The 18,402-nt window shown below is 47.7% G+C and overlaps 1 protein-coding gene across 7 annotated transcripts in view; it reads left to right on the top strand.

Moving 5' to 3' along the window:
- The window catches only part of ADCK1 (aarF domain containing kinase 1), a 128,169-nt gene that overhangs the window by 105,611 nt on the left and 4,156 nt on the right, over positions 1-18,402 (top strand). For all 7 annotated transcript variants that reach the window (XM_015144185.3, XM_015144183.3, XM_077938086.1 and 4 more), the window contains 2 exon segments: positions 13,057-13,206; positions 14,409-14,606. In XM_015144185.3, the coding sequence (XP_014999671.1) occupies positions 13,057-13,206; positions 14,409-14,606 (348 nt within the window).

An 18,402-nucleotide genomic window follows, 5' to 3' on the forward strand; every position in this document is an offset into this window, starting at 1 on the left:
ACCAGCTGTGGAGGCATTTTCATTCCAGCAGCACCCTCAAGTCCATTAATCTCTTTGGATCCAGTGAGCCCAGAGCTGTAATGGCATTTAATCAGAGGCAATGTTGATTTTCAAAACAAATGCAAACACAGAAAGGTGCGCTCTAGTGTGGTTGTTTGCTTATGGCTGAGCGCGGTGCCTGGCCGGAGGGGGCAGCTAGGCTGGAGCTGGGCAGTAGGAGCTGGGCAGGGCGTGCCCTCTGAGGCCTGGTCTCATCTGCTCCTGCCTCCGCGCTGTTTTGATACCTTGTAGACAAAGCCAGTGGTCTGTGCAGAGCAGATCCTTGGTAGACATCCTTTCATCAGTGAACGGGTGAATAAACCAGCCTCACACCCTAGATTGGCCCTTACCAGGCAGACCTGGGCGAGAGTGTCGGTTGTTTTCTTGTGGACGTGCAGAATGGGGCAAGCTGATATCAGAGTTATTTGGGGAAAAATAATAACTAATAATAATTATAAGCAATTAATATGTGCCAGGCATATGACGCACATAATCTCTACTCATTACAGATCTCCTATGCAGCATGTTATTAACCCCATTTACAGATGAGAAAGCAAATGCTCAGAGAGGTTAAACAACTTGCCCCATATCACACAGCTAGCAGGGGTAGAACCAGGGTTTGAACTCAGATCTGCATGACTCCAAAGTCCTTGCCCCTCTACCTTCTCCATTTCCCTGCCAGGGATCTATAGGTTGTTGCAAAGGTAATTGTGTGTTTTGTTTTTTATTTCGGGCCATTCCAAAACTGCAATTATTTTTGCACCAACCCAATACCTTGGGCTGCTGGAACCTGGAGCCACTTGGTAACTAACTACTTAGAGGAGCTGGAGCACCGACTGAGAAGCATTGCCCAGCACCAAGGCAGTGTCTGAATGTAACACCTCTCTCTCTTGCTTACATCAAGGATTACTTCATATAAACATTTTTCTGTTTTATCATACCTATCTGTAAGTAAGTGATTTTGTGAGGACGGTGTGAGTTAATGCACAAACAGTGCTTTGCACAGTGCCTGGCGTGTGCTAAGTAAGTACCCCAAACTGATACTGAGATGAATGTTGTTGTTGTCGTTGGGCTGTTTTTTTCTCTTCTACCTCCCCAACGTTTTTTTTTTTTTTTTTTTTTAGCCATTAGTGTTTACTGACTGCCTGGCTCTATGTGCCAGGAGCTGTCTGCATTATCAACTTACGAGGGAGGTCTGATTGTCTCAGATTTGCAGAGGAAGAATCAGAGACTCAGAGAGGGAAGATAACTTACCTGAGGTCAGAAATTTTAATTGTATACCTCAGTAAGTTTCCATCTGGATATAATATGTAATGACTGTTCAGATAAAGTTACAAGTCATTTCTAGCCCCCTGGCAAGCTCCCGCATGTCCCTTCCGGTCAGTACCCTCCCAGAGCTGATGCCCTTCTGAGCGCTGCCACCACAGATGACCTGCACCCATTATTGAACTTCACATAAATGGAATCATGCAGTTTTGGGATCTGACGTCTTCGTCATCAATGTGGGGCTCTTCTGGAATCTATTTTGTTTCATTAGTCTATCCTTGTAATGCCACGCTATGTTAATTTCTTAATCCCCGGTCCCTGGCTTTTAGGCTTTGCATCACTTGGTAGCTCTTTGGCAGTCTGAGATGACGTTATTAAATACTTACTTCCGCAGAAACCCCCACAGTGGGCTATGGGCCACTACGGTGCTCTAAGTACTGTCACTTACCATCGATGGTGTTGGGAGTAGATTAGGGACAGGCCTTACTCTGAATAAATTAATCTATCATGTCTCTTACCAACCAACATCAAAGCCACGGCCTTGTAGAGGACTACGGGGGAGCGTGTGTGTGTGTGTGTGTGTGTGTGTGTGTGTGTGTGTGTGTGTGTGTAAACATTCCACAATCCTGAAAGTTTCAGATAAACTCCTGAGGTTCTAAAGTCTCCCTAGGACTGTGGTACTCAGCGAGCCAGCCCTGGAGTAACTCCCTCCTGAGGGCAGCCTGGCTGTGAGCATTCCTTGGGGAGGGAGGTACAGGGCTAGATAGGAGTGACAGGGGGCAGAAGTCTTACTCTAAATCTTAGGGTGTAGCATGACTAGTGGCATCTTAGCTGCTATAAGCAGATGTCTATCCTGGAAGGTGGCTGTAGAAGGGACCCCACTTTAGGTGGATGGGGGTGGATCCAGACCCCCTCCAACCACTTGTTGTGTCAGCCTCACTCCGCTTTGAAGAGGCCTCCTCACTCTACAGCATCCCAGTCCCACTTGGCCAAATGGACTTGGATAGGGAAACACCGGTTTAGCAGGCAAGACGGGTAGGTTCAATCTCTGTCCTGCCGGTACCTTGCTGTGTAACCTTAGGCAAATCACATCCGCTCTCTGGTCCTCAGTATGCTTATCGAAGGTGATGGACTATCTAGGCTCTAACCAGGAACATTAATTCTTCAGCTTGGTGAGAGCTAAGACTTGTTCACCAACAATCTCTTTTAGAATCACTGTAGGGGAAAAAAAGAAATCACCAGGGGAGCTTATTTAACAATGCAGATTCCTGGACCCTACTCCAAACTCACTAATCCAAATCTGGGGTGAAAGGATTGTAGAAGTTTGCAAGAATCTACATTTCAACAAACTGTCCAGGCGGTTCAGACACTCACTGAAGTTCAGGACTCCGCATACTCAAACATGAAGCCAGGGGCCCAGGCCTTGCCAGGAGTGCCATCTGCGCTCACCCTGCTGATCTGTACCTCCAGGCCCGAGACAGCCCTGCCCAGGGGTGCCCACCTGCCAGCAAGCACAGGCCTCGGGAGCCAGCAGCCTGCAGGGGCCCTTGTTTGTTTGTGTCTGTGAGCCCAGAAGCAGATATTACCAAGGGCCTGACCTGGTGATCATATTTGCCAGTCACTTTAAGAGCTGGCGACAATGACTGTCATTGATCTCATTAAAAGTAAAGGTCGTGCAGGAGTCCGCTTTCCCGGGCTGGATGGCGCCTCCCCGAGCCACAGAACCACTATTGATTGCCGGACCTTTATCGAAGGTTAATTGGATTTCAGTGAGTGTGTGTTTAAGATCCTGCCGAGGCTGAGGCTCAATTTAATTTTTGTGAAATTAGCCAAGAAAGAGGTGACAGAGACAGGAGTGTAGGGGCAGCAGGGACGGATGACTGGAGGTCTGGTGGGCAGACACTGCTGTCCGTGAAGATTGGGATGGGGTTTTAGAAGGGACACCAGCCTGGCTGTCCCAGAGACATGGGATCCAGGGGGCGAGAGTGCCAGAGCTCCTCAGTGGTCATTATGTGGACTTAGGTTCAGTCTGCTGTCCTCAGGGTGGTGCTTCTGGTGTGTGGTGCAGCCTCCAGAACCTGTCAGTCTCCATCTTCTGTCAGGGTTGGGTGGGGATCTGGGGCTTTAGCTGGTACTTTTAAAGTCTTTCAATTAATCTTTCTTTTTCAGAACCCCCAAATCTCATTTTCAGAGGTGCCAGGGTCCCTCAGTTTCTGAGCCTGCTTGAGGCTCAGCAGTAATAATTATAAAGCTCTCCTATTGCCGGCTTAGGGGTCCATGTTTTCTAGCCTGCCGAGTCACTTCTCAGTAGCTCCCTGCAGCAAACACAGTTTTGCTTATCTCACTTTGCCTTCTGTTGTTGCCTCTCTACTCTTTTCTTGTTGTGGTGGGGTCTTTGCCTTCTTTCCTACTTTTAGAGTCACTTTTGTGGGGTTCGTGAAGGAGTGGAGTCAGTGGCCTGGGTTCCACTTGCCATGCTTAGCCAGAAGCCGTTGCTATGCTTCTTCTAGTAAGCAATTCCATCCCGTGTCATTGCAGGAGCAGTGAAAGGGTCTCACTTTTGCTTTTAGCAAATGTTTTATTGAGCAGCTACCATGTGCAAGCACTGAGTGCACTTGCTATAATAGAGGTGTGAGCAGAGCGTGGGAGAGGGTGGGGCTGGGTGAGGCTTCATAGAGCTTGGGTGCTGGGTGGGAAGAGCATAGGGTTTCAGAGTTAGGGCTCCTGAGATTGTGTATTGGCCGGTGCCTTTTGGGTAAGTGACATCCTCTGAGTGTGAGTTTTCTCATCTATGCAGTTGGAGACATAACATCACTTACCGCGTAGGGTCATTGTGTGAACTTTGCAAACTGAAGTTTTGTAAAAATAATGCGACTGTTACTTATTCATGAGGTCGTGATTCACAGAGACGTGTCTTCCTCCATAGAATCTTTGAGAATCCTCTTCGCTCCCCTTCCTGCCCGCTTGCCTCTATTTTCTGAGTACAAAGACTTGGAGCTGGGTAATAGTCATCCATTAAGCCTGTGGTGGACCCCCTCCCCTCGCCCCCACTGTAAAAGCCATGCCGAAGTTTCTACCTTTCCCCTTTCACCACCTCCGGTTGAATAGGACATTTGCATTTTGGCTCAGTGTCATTTTTCCCCTGCTGGGCCTGCCTGGCTCTCTGGTAGAAGATGCCCAAACCAACACAGAACAGCTGCAGAGGCATGAAGACCTTCTACCAAAATCACCAAAAGAAAACACCTTCTTCCATCGTCCGTCCCTTCATAGCGTCTTGGACCAAATATTTAAAAGAGCTCGGGGATATGAGAGGGGTCCAGGTGCATGAGATGAGTTCCTGGACATTTATTTCCTCAACAGCAAAGGTGTCGGGAGTGGGTAACGGTGTTGCTGTGGAGTTGGCCTTCCTGGATGCAGGTGTTGGCTCTGCTACTTATAAGCTGTGCCACCTTGGTGAAGCTACTCACCCTTTTGAAGCCTCAGTTTCCTTTCGTAAAGTGGGATACAAGCGAGTAACCCACTGGATTGTTTGATGACTGAAACAGAGCGCTTGGCACGGTGCCGGGCCCAGCATATGTGCTCATCACGTGTTGAATTATGCTGAATTCTACCCCTTGGAATTTTGTGGTGTCCTGTGGTGCTGGCAGTACATGATGTGCCAAAAGATGGGGGAAACATATAGTGAAGAAACCCTTTCCCCATTTTTCATGTTGACCCCGGTAAGGTGGAAAGATAGGAAAGTATTTCTTTGGACGGAGTTGTTGTCCAAGGCCAGAGATGCCAGACGTCTCTGCTTTTCCTCCCTTTCTCTGTGTCTTCCCATAGCCAAAGGCCCTAGGACCCCTCCCACCTGCGCTGGTATCTGGGTAACTTTAATGAGTGTCTCTGGCCAGAGACTTGAGGAGGCTTTCTGGCCAGAGAGACTCATTAAATACCCCATGCCATGGCTCTCTGTGATGTTCCTTTTCAATCCTAACCTAGAGCAGCTTTCACTAGGTGCCTAGGAGCTCCAAAATTAGAGTAACTTCCCAGTTTCCTGTGATTTTACTCAGCGCCTCTTCTTTTTATTTATTTATTTTCTGATATAGGTTTTCACTCTCACCCAGGCTAGGGTGCAGTGACATGATCTCAGCTCACTGCAGCCTGAATCTCCCCAGGCTCAGGTGATCTTCCCATCCCAGCCTCTGGAGTAGCTGGGACTACAGGTGCATGCCACCATGCCTAGGTAATTTTTGTATTTCTTATAGAAACGGGGCTTCACCATGTTTCCCAGGCTGGTCTCCAACTCCTGGGCTCAAGCCATCTGACTGCCTCAGCCTCACAAAGCCCCTTTTCTTTCTTCCTCACTATCTCTCCCGACACCATGTGTGGTCGAAGAGGTTCCCAGCACCTTTGCGTTCAGAGACTACACCTCACGTTTGTGAGTCCAAGATTGCCCCACCTATGGACAAGTTTGGGCTCCATGCTGGGAAGCTGTTTTTAATCTGAGGCTTACAAATCCCAAAGGTGGTTCCTGGGGATAGGGTGGAGATTATGGTAAAATGCTCTAGGGCCAGCACCAGTAGCTCATACCTGTAATCCCAGTGCTTTGGACAGGGCTGAAGTGGGAGGATTAGTTGAAACCAGGAGTTTGAGACCATCCCATCCTGAGCAACATAGTGAAACCTTATCTCTACAAAAAAATAAATTAACTGGGCGTGGTGGCACATGCATGTAATCCTGGTTATTCTGGAGGGTGAGGTGGGAGGATCATTTGAACCCAGGTGTTCGAGGCTGCAGTGAGCCCTGATGGTGCCACTGCACTTGAGCCTGGGCTACAGAGTGAGGCCCTGTATTTTTTTTTTAAAAAAGCTCTAGGTCTGGTCTAGTCTTTCATGCTGTTGTACCTCAGAAAGCCTGGGCAGAAACTGGAAGAAAGGCAGACAGAGTTTGAATGATTAACCTCCTTATAGTTAATATCAGGCTACTCATGTGATTATCAATATCCTGTAACACCAACCCCCTGTTTCCTTCAGGGATCTTGGCCTTTCTTTTAAGACGCCCCACCAGGAACATAAATAGATTCTCTCTTGAGGGTGGGAATAAATTAATCCATGTAATTATAGAATAATTAAAGTACTTTTAGCCAATTCAAGTTTTGAGAAAAGTCCAAAAATAACTCATTGATTTAAATATTATTTACTAAATTAATTCTTTACTCAGTCTTTTTATAGATTCCTGGTTTTTCCCCCTCCCTGCTGTTAGAGAATAAAGGCATTGCATAATAACTGAAATCACTTATCGTCAATGGCACATTCTTTTTATGTGGAACAATTAAAAGATTTCTCATTGACTTTTTTTTTTTCCTAAATGGCACTGTACTGTAACTTTAGTTAACAGTGTGGTTTTGGTTAGCTGACAGTCTTGGATTTCCCACTGAGACTCTTTTTTTTCAAAATGAAACATTTTGGCAGCTTCTGGGGTTGGAGTGGGGTGGTGTTCAGACGTCTCTGGTGCAGTCTCTGTCTCCAGGAAGAGCTTCCCTGTGAGTGGAGAGGCAGGATAACGGGGCGATCGAGGCCTGTTCTCTGGAGCCAGTGCTCCTAGGTTTAGACTAACTGCCAACCAAGTCACCCAACTTTCTATTTTGTGTCCTGATTCCTTTACCTGTTGACTGCAGAGGATGGCAGCGAGTGCTGAATCCCTTAGTGTGAAGTGCCTGGCATGGTGCCTGGTATAGTGTGTTAGCCATCATTGTTTGTCATACTGGACCTCTGTCAACTTCAGTAGGAATGGCACCAGGTTCGAGAGGCCAAAGAAGAGATAGTGAATGGAACATAGATTTAAACAAATGGTTTATTTGGGGGAACTTACAAGACAGTTCAGTGGTGGCAGGCTGGACAGGAAAACCACCACCACTTGTAAAAAGCATGCTGTTTATATAGTACATTCACTTAGTACCCTGTCCTCAGCAACCTGCACCTAGCAACCCCTATTTCTGAAGTTAAGGCAGTTGTGTCTGCCATAAGTGTCTGCTTAAGTTATTACTGTCAGGTGTGTCTATCATGCACCATTCTAAAAAGATGGTGCGTCCTGTCATTATGCACATGCCACCGTTCACAGGGCATGGGGCAGTGTTAGGGACACAATGATCTGTTCTTAAGCAAGACACATAATGTATTATAGAAGGGAGAGAGGGTCGTGTGCCCAGTAATGGCCTTAGGTTTCTCCTCAATGCCTCTGAGTGGAAGGGGGCTGGCTTCTCTCTTCTGGGAAACTCAGTTCCTAGAAAGACTAACACAACTCTGAGAGATGTTATCCAACACTTAGAAATGAGGCCAGGAGAGTGTGGTGTGGCAGTCTTGGGCATTGTTCAACCAGCTCCCTAGAGGATTTTTTTAAAATATCTAGGGAAATGTACATTTGTTTGACTTTGCTATTGACAATTATTTAAAGGCACAGACTGGTCCTACATCAACTTGAAGATCTTATCCAGTAGAGATGCAAATAATTTCTGTCTAGTATAAAAGATAACCCCACCCAAAGGTTACAACTTTTTTTTAATGCCTCGTAGAACAGTAACCTGTTTTTTAGCTAATCCAGAAACCTTAGTCTCTTATTCCTGTTTAAATGCCCATAAACACCTACTTTCAAAATTCTCTTTGAACCAGCCCTACCATCTTACTTGCCCCCTTACTTATTTATTTATTTTTGAGACGGAGTTTCACTCTTGTTGCCCAGGCTGGAGTGCAATGGTGTGATATTGGCTCACTGCAACCTCTGTCTCCTTGGTTCAAACAATTCTCCTTGGCCTCCCAAAATGCTGGGATTACAGGCATGAGCCACCGCACCAGGCCCCAATGTGTAGTCTTTTATCCCTCACCTTCCTCCCACCCTTCTCCCCAAGTCCCCAAAGTTCATTGTATCATTCTTATGCCTTTGCGTCCTCATAGATTAGCTCCCACTTATAAGTGGAAACATACGATATTTGTTTTTCCAGTCCTGAGTTACTTCACTTAGAATAATGCTCTCCAATTCCATCTGTGTTGCTGCAAATGCCATTGTTTCGTTCCTTTTTGTGGCTGAGTGGTATTCCATGGTGTATATACACCGTGTTTTCTTTATCTACCTGTTGATGGGCATTTAGGCTGGTTCCATATTTTTGCAATTGTGAATTGTGCCGCTATAAACATGCGTGTGTAAGTGTCTTTTTCATATAATGATTTCTTTTCCTCTGGATAGACACCCACTAGTGGGATTGCTGGATCAAATGGTAGTTCGACGTTTCGTTCTTTAAGGAATCTCCACACTGTTTCCCATAGTTGTTGTGCTAGTTTACATTCCCACCAGCAGTGTAAAAGTGTTCCCTTTTCACCACATCCATACCAACATCTATTATTTTTGATTTTTTGATTATGGCCATTCTTGCAGGAGTAAGGTGGTATTGCATTGTGGTTTTGATTTGCATTTCCCTGATCATTAGTGATGTTGAGCATTTTTTTCATGTGTTTGTTGGCCATTTGTATATCTTCTTTTGAGAATTGTCTATTCATGTCCTTAGCCCACTTTTTGATGGGATTGTTTGTTCTTTTCTTGCTGATTTGTTTGAGTTCCTTGTAGATTCTGGATATTAATCTTTTGTTCGATGCATAGCTGTGAATATTTTCTCCCACTCTGTGGATTCTTTCCACTCTGTGGATTGTCTGTTTACCCTGCTGATTATTTCTTTTGCTGTGCAGAAGCTTTTTAGTTTAATTAAGTCCCGTCTACTTATCTTTGTTTTTGTTGCATTTGTTTTTGGGTTCTTGGTCATGAAATCTTTGCTTAAACCAATATCTAGAAGAGTTTTTCTGACGTTATCTTCTAGATTTTTTATGGTTTCAGGTCTTAGATTTAAGTCTTTGATCCATTTTGAGTTGATTTTTTATAAGGTGAGAAGTGAGAATCCAATTTCATTCTTCTACATGTGGCTAGCCAATTATCCCAGCACCATTTGTTGAATAGGGTGTCGTTTTCCCACTTTGTTTTTTTTGCTTTGTTGAAGATCAGTTGGCTGTAAGAATTTGGCTTTATTTCTTGGTTCTCTATTCTGTTCCATTGGTCTGTGTCCTTATTTTATACCAGTACCATGCTGTTTTGCTAACTATAGCTCTGAAGTATAGTTTGAAGTTGGGTAATGTGATGCCTCCAGATTTGTTCTTTTTGCTTAGTCTTACTTTGGCTATGTGGACTTGCCCCCTTATTAATGAGTTAAAAAAGTCTTTGACACATGTTCATCCTGTATTTATTTAGTTTTATTTTTTATTTATGTATTTAGAGACAGGGTCTCGCTCTATCTCCCAGGTTGGAGTACAGTGGTGCCGTCATAGCTCACTGCAGTGTCGAACTCCTGGGCTAAAGTGATCCTTCTGCCTTAGCCTCCCTAGTAGATAGAACCATATGCATGTTCCACCACACCTGGCTGAATTTTTAATTTTATGTAGAGATGAGGTCTTGCTGTGTTGCCCAGGCTGGTCTGAAACTCCTGTCTTCAAGCAATCATCCCTCCTGAGCCTCCCAAAGTGCTGGGATTATAGGTGTGGGCCAATGTGCCTGGCACACATTCTGTATTTATATGAACTGTACTTTAAACTTCGAAAATTAGGCTTTGAGAGTGATAGTGGGTATGTATTTTTTCTAAGTTAAAAATGATAAACTACTGCATGAAAAACAAACTTTGATGTGTTGTCTTATAGTGTGTAAAGTGCTTTCTCATATGTGATCCTATTTTGACGTTGAATCTTAAGGTTACTCTGTGAGCAAGTAGAGCAGGTGGGGTTAGTCCCATGTAGTTGCTAAGGGAACTTGGAACCAGACTGAGAAGAGAGGTGTCTTATCCCCAGGTCTCCCATGCCCAGTGACAGAACCATGCCATTCGCAGGGACTCCCCCTCTGGTCTCTGTCTATGCTGGTGAAATCTGGTTAAAACCAACATTAGGAACAGCCCCAAATGGCAAGACACAATGAGCTGGAGGCAGGTGGATTGGAGATGTTGAGATGGAGTGGGCCACTCTGGTGACTCTTCTCATGTGGACTCTTCTCATAGAGCAGTAGTTGGTGGCCCCCAACCTCCCCAACCCCACCAGCAGCAGCTCACTTTTCAGGGGCAAGGGCTCCCCATCCTGAGCCCCCAGACCGCTAGGGGCCATCTTTCAGTATAGTTAATAGGGGACCCAGAGCGATTAGCAGTATTTCAGAAAGCTTAAGGGAGATCATACATCTCCCCATGACAGGTCTGCCCAGACTAAATGAAATGTCGTTTCTCTCCTTTTTTGGCTGGGATTCTGTCAGCTCAGTCTGGCTGCGCTGCTTATCTTGGGCTGATCAGGAGCCCTGATTGGACCTTATTTGCGTCCTTGACAAATAAAAATGAATGATTACTTAATAAATGCAATTGGTTTGGCAGATACAGCCTTTCAGAGCATGGCTCCACGAAGCTCCGAAGAGCCCCATAGAAGAGATTCTTGGTGGCATTGAGACTTGGTGGCCCACCCAGGACCAGCCCTGGCCGGGGGCCCCCCTCCAAGGAAACAGACAGTGGTGGCCCTGGGGTATCTGGCATGTCAGCCTGAGTCTGAGAACTTGACCTGGGGCAAAGTCCTGCTCCTGATGCCGACAGACACTGAGTACTGGGAGTCTATTTCACCGCAGGAAAATTGCAGGAGCTGGAGGGCTGGCGTGGTAGCGGGCACAGTGTCTTACACGTCTTCACCTCTGAAAAACGTACAATGGAAGCTAGTCTGCTCACCTTCCAGGGGTGTTATGAGAAATTAGTAACGACAAGCACAGGGTCACTTATGAGAGTCACCAGGGCACGGCACCGTGGCATTCTCATTTACCTTCGCAGTGACCCTGGCTAGTGGGACTATTATTATTTCCATGTGACTGAAGCCGAGGGCATAAGCAACTGGTTAAGGTCACAAAGCTCAACTGAAGAGTGCAGCAGTGGGTGCAAGCCAGCGTAGAATAGCAGTTACTAGAAGGCTGCGGGGTCAGCTGGTGTGAATCTTGGCTCGACCTTTCTCTAGCCATGAGTAAGTTAAACCTTGATGAATCAGTTTCTCATCTGCAAAATGAAGATCATAATTGTCCCTACCTTTGGGGGGCTAATAAGGATGTCAGCTGGTTGTTACTAAAGTAGGGTCATCAAGAATGATGCAATGGGCAAATTATAATTGATTGGGATTCAGAGGACATTAATGGGGTTAGAATAAGCATCGAGGCAGGAACAACAGCATCTTAGGAAAACAGAGATGAGGGTCTCACTTACGTTGAACGCAGAGTCATAGTCACGTGTTTGCCACTGTTATAAGCAAGTGGATACATAATAGAGCCAGTCTGTGGTCCATAAATTATACCTCAATAAAGCTGTTTAACAAAGCACAGCAAGTGCCTACTATCTTGGGAGTTTATGATAGTGGGATAGATGGTCATTAATCAAATAATCACACAAATAGTGTGCTAGTGCCCTGAAAGAAAAGGCCTTTGAGAACGTATGGCGAGAGAACCTCATCTTGCCTGGGACGTCAGGGAGGGCTTCCTCAGAGAGGCGATGCTGACCTGGGATGGGAAGGAAGAGAGGGGGTAAGTCAAGTGAAGGGGAGATGGCAGGAATGTTCCTGACAGCAGGAATAGCATGTGCAAAGGCCCTGAGGCCAGAAAGCACAGGGATCGTTGGGGAAGAGAAAGAGTGAATGTGGCTGGAATGTCAGTGTGGTGTGAGATGAGACCAGGCAGGAGGCAGGGCCTGGTCAGGTAGGACTTTGCAGGCTGGGGGACAGAGGAACATTTTTAAGATCCCAATCCTGTGTTCCCCACCCGTGGGCCCCAGCTTCTCTCCCCTCTGACCAGGTTAGGTTTGTTAATGACCATGGGGTCCAGCTGAGGCCAAGAGGGTTGCCTAGGGCAGCTTGTGTCCTGGGGTGTCAGCTTTCTGGGTCGAGCATCTCTTTGTCCCCTGGAAACCTGTCAACAGACCCTCTGTGGGTCCAGGTCTGGCTTTATTCAGCAGCTGTTCCTTAGCTGGGAAGAGGCTTTTAGCTTTAATAAAAAAGGGACTAGAGATAAGAAGACTGCCTCGTCAGGGAGAGCAGCAGTGACAGGATGATTTAAACGGCTTCTCTAGTGTCATTTCTTCTGTGCAGACATCATAAATCAGATTAGCACTGGGCTCTGGCAGGGAGGGGAGCAGGGAGAGGGGAGACAGGCCTGTGACTCTGGGTCCACCTGGCACAGGCCTGGGGCAGCCCCAGAGGAGGTGGTGAGGTGACCTGCTCCTGATCCTCAGCCCCCCGCCCTGTTCTTTGGAGAAGGGGTGAGTGGAATGGCTCCCCCAGCCCAGCTTTTCAGCCCATTCTCAGCTTTGGGGAGAAAATGGAGAAGGGCTGATAAAAGGGTATGGAGGAGAGAAATGGCGGACAAGTGGAAGGGCGGGTGCGGGAGGTGGAGAGTGTAGTTCTCCTACCTAATCATGTGTTCACATCACCTCGAACTTTAAAAAATACTGGTGCCTTGTACCACCCACATGGTTTCATGATTCTAAGGTGCAGCTAAAGGTAAGAAGTCTTAAACTCAAAAAGTATGTCATCTCAGGCCATCACTCCCACCACAACCGCTCCAACCCACCGATTTTCTCTGGCCTCCCCTTAATGACCACATCGAGAGACCAGATAGAAGTCCCTGAGACAGATGTGAGTGGAGAGGAGCTCCCACCTGCCCCCGCTTCTCTTTCAGATCTCACGCCACCTGGGCAAGATGTATAGTGAGATGATCTTCGTCAATGGCTTCGTGCACTGCGATCCCCACCCCGGCAATGTACTGGTGCGGAAGCACCCTGGCACGGGAAAGGCGGAGATTGTCCTGTTGGACCATGGGCTTTACCAGGTAGAAGAGGCCTTTGTTACCCAGCCCTGGGACCTCTGGGTTTAGAGTCTGCTGACCACTCTAATTAGCTGCAGAACTGGGAGGGAGACAGCAAGAGTAGCTGGAAAGGGCCCTGCCCTCTCCCTTGGAGCTGTCATTTTGTGCAAGTCACTGTCACAGAGCTCTCAGAGCTTCAGCTTCCTCCTCATGAAGGTGAGGTTGATGGCACCCCCTTTACAGGCCGTTGTGAGGAGTAGGTGGAAATAGGCTTGTATGTTAGATTGTACTTTCCCATGGAGCCCCAGGCCAGCAAGGATCCTCAGCAGTGAGCTGTCCTCTGCATGAGCTGGGGCTTCATGGGGAAGGAGTTAATGTTTAGGCCTAGTGAGGACGTACTACCTAGTGGGAAAGGGGGCAGGCAGCTGATGGGGGCTGGAGGGCCTCAGACTGTGTCCTCAGGATACAGATCTGGTTCAAAGGAGCCATGAGCTCCTACTTGGAAGATGGGAAGTTCACTGCCAATCTGGGCCCCAGGGCCTGGCTTGGTCCCATGAGGCAGATGGTCCTGGGGTGGTTTTCCCCAGGGGATTCTGCTCCTTCTCTCAGGGACCTGATCCCACATCCCCAAATCTTGGCCTCTTCTGAAAGGCTTAACGAAGTAGAATGCATTAGTTTAGGGAAGGCTAGCTGTTTTCACATGTGGCCCCAAAATGAATGATGGCCCAGATACAACAGAAACTTAATTGCTTGCTCACATGCCAGTCCTGGATGGGTGAAGACTGCCGGGCTCTGACCCCCAAGCTTCACCAGAGGTGATGGTGCTGGCAGCTGGCGGCGGGGTGAGGGCTTGGAGGAGCAGGCGGGGAAAGTTTCTGTGGGCCGGGCCTGGAAGTGGAGCTTCTGCCACATTCCTTCAGTCAGGCTTATGCTGAGGACCACATCTAACTTTGAGGGAGGCTGAGAAAGTAGCCTGTACCTGGGAAGAGGAGGAGAATGTAGACTTGGGTGGGCAGTTAATAGTCACTGCCACTCAGGGTCAAGGCTTGCTAAAGAGTCGCTTTGAACTTAAACCTTCAGGGATGGCGGAGCTCTGGGGGAGAAGCCGACGCCATGGGAAGGCGCAGTCCTCACCATCATCTTTTATAATGGTTGGCATCAGCTAGGGACTTGGGCCTTCGTGGGGAGACGAGGCTCAGGTCCCATCATTGCCGCCTCCACCCTAGGTGCTCACGGAAGAATTCCGCCTGAATTACTGCCACCTCTGGCAGTCTCTGATCTGGACTGACATGAAGAGAGTGAAGGAGTACAGCCAGCGCCTGGGAGCCGGGGATCTCTACCCCTTGTTTGCCTGCATGCTGACAGCGCGGTCATGGAACTCAGTCAACAGAGGCATCAGCCAAGCTCCCGTCACTGCCACTGAGGTAGGGGGCCCCTCCAGGCCCTGCCTCTTCCTAAATGCAGAAGGCAGGGCTAGAGGTGGCCTATGGACCCCTACCAAGTAGGGTCTGAGAGTCTAGGCTGGTGGGCTACGTGTGGGGGGAGGGGAAGAATTGGGACTATATTGGATAAGAAGAGAAAGACAAGGAGAAATAGTGCCCTGGATGGAAGGAGGGAAAGGGGGTGATATCTCCCTAGCTCCCCTTCAAGCCTTATCAGTCTGGAGGAAACAGGGGCACACTGACCATAATAACTCAGACTTCTGTAGCTTTAGCTCTGACCCACTCACACTAGATTCCAGGCCTTCCCCAAGTTCTCCCACAGGACCTCTGGGAATCCTTAGGGACTGTCTCTTAAATAAATCTGGCAGTACTGCTGTGTTCTGCCTGGCACTGTCTCCCATCACATGGCTCCTCTAAGGCACCAAGCTGAGATAGCCCTTCACTACTCAGGTGGCACTCAAGCAGGGGTGCTCATCTCATTGTCTGCAGACTTTTTTTTTTTTTTTTTTTTTTGAGACGGAGTCTCGCTCTGTCACCCAGGCTGTAGTGCAGTGGCATGATACTGGCTCACTGCAACCTCCGCCTCCTGGGTTCAAGTGATTCTCTTGTCTCAGCCTCCCAAGTGGCTGGTACTACAGGTGCATGTCACCATGAGTGGCTAATTTTTGTGTTTTTAGTAGAGACGGGGTTTTGCCATGTTGACCAGGCTAAAGCAGCTTTTTTGTGGTCACTATTTGTAGCTCATTTCTCCATTTCACCTAGACAAGAGTCTCATGGAGTCTGGGCCAGGAGACATATTGGGAGCACCTCCACCGGGTACTCAGACCCACCTCTGCTTGCACAACAGAGGCTTACGGGGGTGAGCTCATTCCTCCTGGCTCAAGGTGGGCTCCCTTCCAGGGGGCTTTTCCAGCCTCCCGGAATTGGCTGCTGTCTTCACAGCCTATTAATTTGCCAGACCCACTTAGACTTGCCTGAATCCACGTGGGGGATGGCCTTGGGCTCCAGCTGAGGCCCCTGCTCACCACCAGGGACAGGGTTCTGCCTGTGCAGTCAGAAAGCCCTGGGCTCCAGTGCCTCTTCTTCCTTACAGTGTGACCTTGGGTGGTCCTCATCACCTCTTTGAGCCTCAGGGTAAGCTGCTTACCCTGTAAGCTGCTTTGTGATAGGCAGCTTTGGGAATGGCTAGATCCAGATTCTCAAATGATGTCATCAAAGAGGCCATCCATCCCCATCTCTTGGCTCCACTTTCCTCCAAGTTGACATCTTTCTCCAGCAAGCTTGGTGGCAAAGATGGCCACCAACTGCTCTTGGCTTCTACAGCCTTGAACTCCATCATCTCTAAGGAAGAGAGACAATTTTCCTCTTTTGTAAAATAGGGATGGTAAGGATAATTTCCACTTTATTGATAGTGCATGTAAAGTGCCTACCCACAGCTCCTGAAGTTTGTTCATTTGACAAACATTTGTTTTTGTGGGGCCGTGGGTACGAGCTGAGGATCCCATGATGAACAGGCAGACAGGCCTTCTGTGTAATTTACACTTTGCTTGAGGGAGACAGACAGTAAACAAGTGGACAAACAGGTGAATGGAATAATTGCAGGTTGTCAGTGCCCTGGACGAAACAAGTAGGGTGCTGTGAGGAGGGGGACGGGACAGCACTCAGAGAAGACCTGACTTGAGGAGGTGACATTTCAGCTGAGGCCCAAAGGACAGGAAAGGCACCAGTTCCAGGAGGAGCTTGAAGGACACATTCTAGGCACACTCAAGCCAAGGGGAAAGAAAGCATTTGGTATGGCCCAGAGTGTGGTGAGGAGGATGGTGGGATGAGAAGTTGGAGGAGTCGTGGGCAGGAAGATCATTACGCAGGGTCTTAAAAGCCATGGGAAGATGTTCCAATTAATTCTCAGCACAAAACAAAGCCCTTGATAGGCTCTGAGCAGGAGGGGGAGAGGCCCAGACTTGTTCTTTTTAAGTATCTCTCTCGAGTGGGGTGAGATGAGTGGTGGCGATCATTTAGGAGCCTGGGCCAGGACTCCAGGTTGAGAGATGACAGGGGCTCAGGCTACACTGGTGGCAACAGAGATGGAGAGAGGCAGTGGAGTCAAGGTGTGTTTTGGAAGTAAGATTGAGTTTCTGTAGGACTGGATGTGGAGAGGAGGGAAAGGGCAGGGCCAAGGCTGCATCATAGCTTTTTGGGATGAGTTTTATGGTGGGGGATGGTGGTACTTCCTATCATAGGGAAGACTGGGAAGGACATATTTGGGGTGGGGTAGTCAATGGTTCTCTTGAACAGGTAGAGATGTCATGGGCATCTGGTGTTCACAGAAGAGGTCTAGACTTAAATACAAATTTAAGAGTCTTCAGGGTAAGGTGATATTTAAAACCTCAGGCCTGGATGAGGTCACATGGCATCTACTAGGTTCTCAGTATATATTTGTTTTTATTAACTAAGATAGAATTTTGTTTTTGCATTCTTTTTTTATTTTCTTTTTATTTCTTTTCTTTTTTTTTTTTGAGACAGAGTCTCACTCTGTTGTCTAGGCTGGAGTGCAGTGGCTCAATCTTGGCTCACTGCAACCTCTGCCTCCCGAGTTCAAGCGATTCTCCTGCCTCAGCCTCCCGAGTAGCTGGGATTATAGGCATGTGCCACCACACCCGGCTAATTTTTATATATTTAGTAGAGACGGGGTTTCGCCATGTTGGCCAGGATGGTCTCGATTTCCTGACCTTGTGATCCACCCACCTCGGCCTCCCAAAGTGCTGGGATTACAGGCATGAGCCACCGCACCCAGCCTGTTTTTGCATTCTTATTCGTTGATAAAGACTCAGTTTAAATGCCAGTCCTTTGAAAAAGTCTTGTCTCTTCCAGAAAGCCTATTCTTACCACCTTTGCCAAAAGTCACCCCTTAATACTTGTATTGCTAACAAGGCAAGTACACCATGCCCCTTGTAGTTATTTGTCTGCACACCTTAACTCTCCAACTATGTGGTGAGCACTTGGAAGGCAAAGACCCCGTCTTGTATATCTTTTTAGAAGATCCCTGCCATCCTGGGACTGGGTCTGGTAGAGGGACATTTGTGAACGTTCTTGAGACACTTACTCCATTTGCTCACTTTGGACAACCCAGATAGATCATAAAGTTAGCTACTCCAGGTCAGCCTGATCTCAGGCATCCACAGGCTTGGTCTTTCTGAGCCCTGCTGTCATTGAGGATTAGGGAAACCTCCAACATTATATGAGGGAGAATGTTTTCCCCAACTAACCGTAGCTTAAACATAAGGAATTTGTTCTCTCTCCTACAAGAAGCCGGGAGATGGGTGGGTTAGCTCAGTGGATCAACAAATTCAGGTCCCCGGGCTAACTCATGATTCTCTGGGCTGTCCATCGCAATTCCAAGATGACTGTGGTGGTTCCAAGCTTTACATCTTCATTCAGTGGTCGCTAGAGGCAGGAATAAGGTGCTAAGTCTCCTTATATAATTTAAGAGCAAGAAAACCTTTTCTAGAAGTGTCGGCCTCCCTCCAACAACCTCCTCTTGCCTCATTGGCTGAAGCAGGTCACGTGTCCCTGCCTAAACCAGTCATGTGGCAAGGGGCTGAGAGCTCAGAGCCAGCCCTGGCTGAACTCAATCCAGATTCTCTGCTGGGGCCAGGGAGGGGCTACACCTCCCAAGGGAGCATGACCCAAGGGATCAAGTGAACACTTTTTTTTTTTTTGAGACAGAGTCTCACTCTGTTGCCTAGGCTGGAGTGCAGTGGTGTGATCTCAGCTCACT

This window comes from Macaca mulatta, chromosome 7 (assembly GCF_049350105.2).
Source record: "Macaca mulatta isolate MMU2019108-1 chromosome 7, T2T-MMU8v2.0, whole genome shotgun sequence".
In the NCBI taxonomy this organism is placed as follows: Eukaryota; Metazoa; Chordata; class Mammalia; order Primates; family Cercopithecidae; genus Macaca; species Macaca mulatta.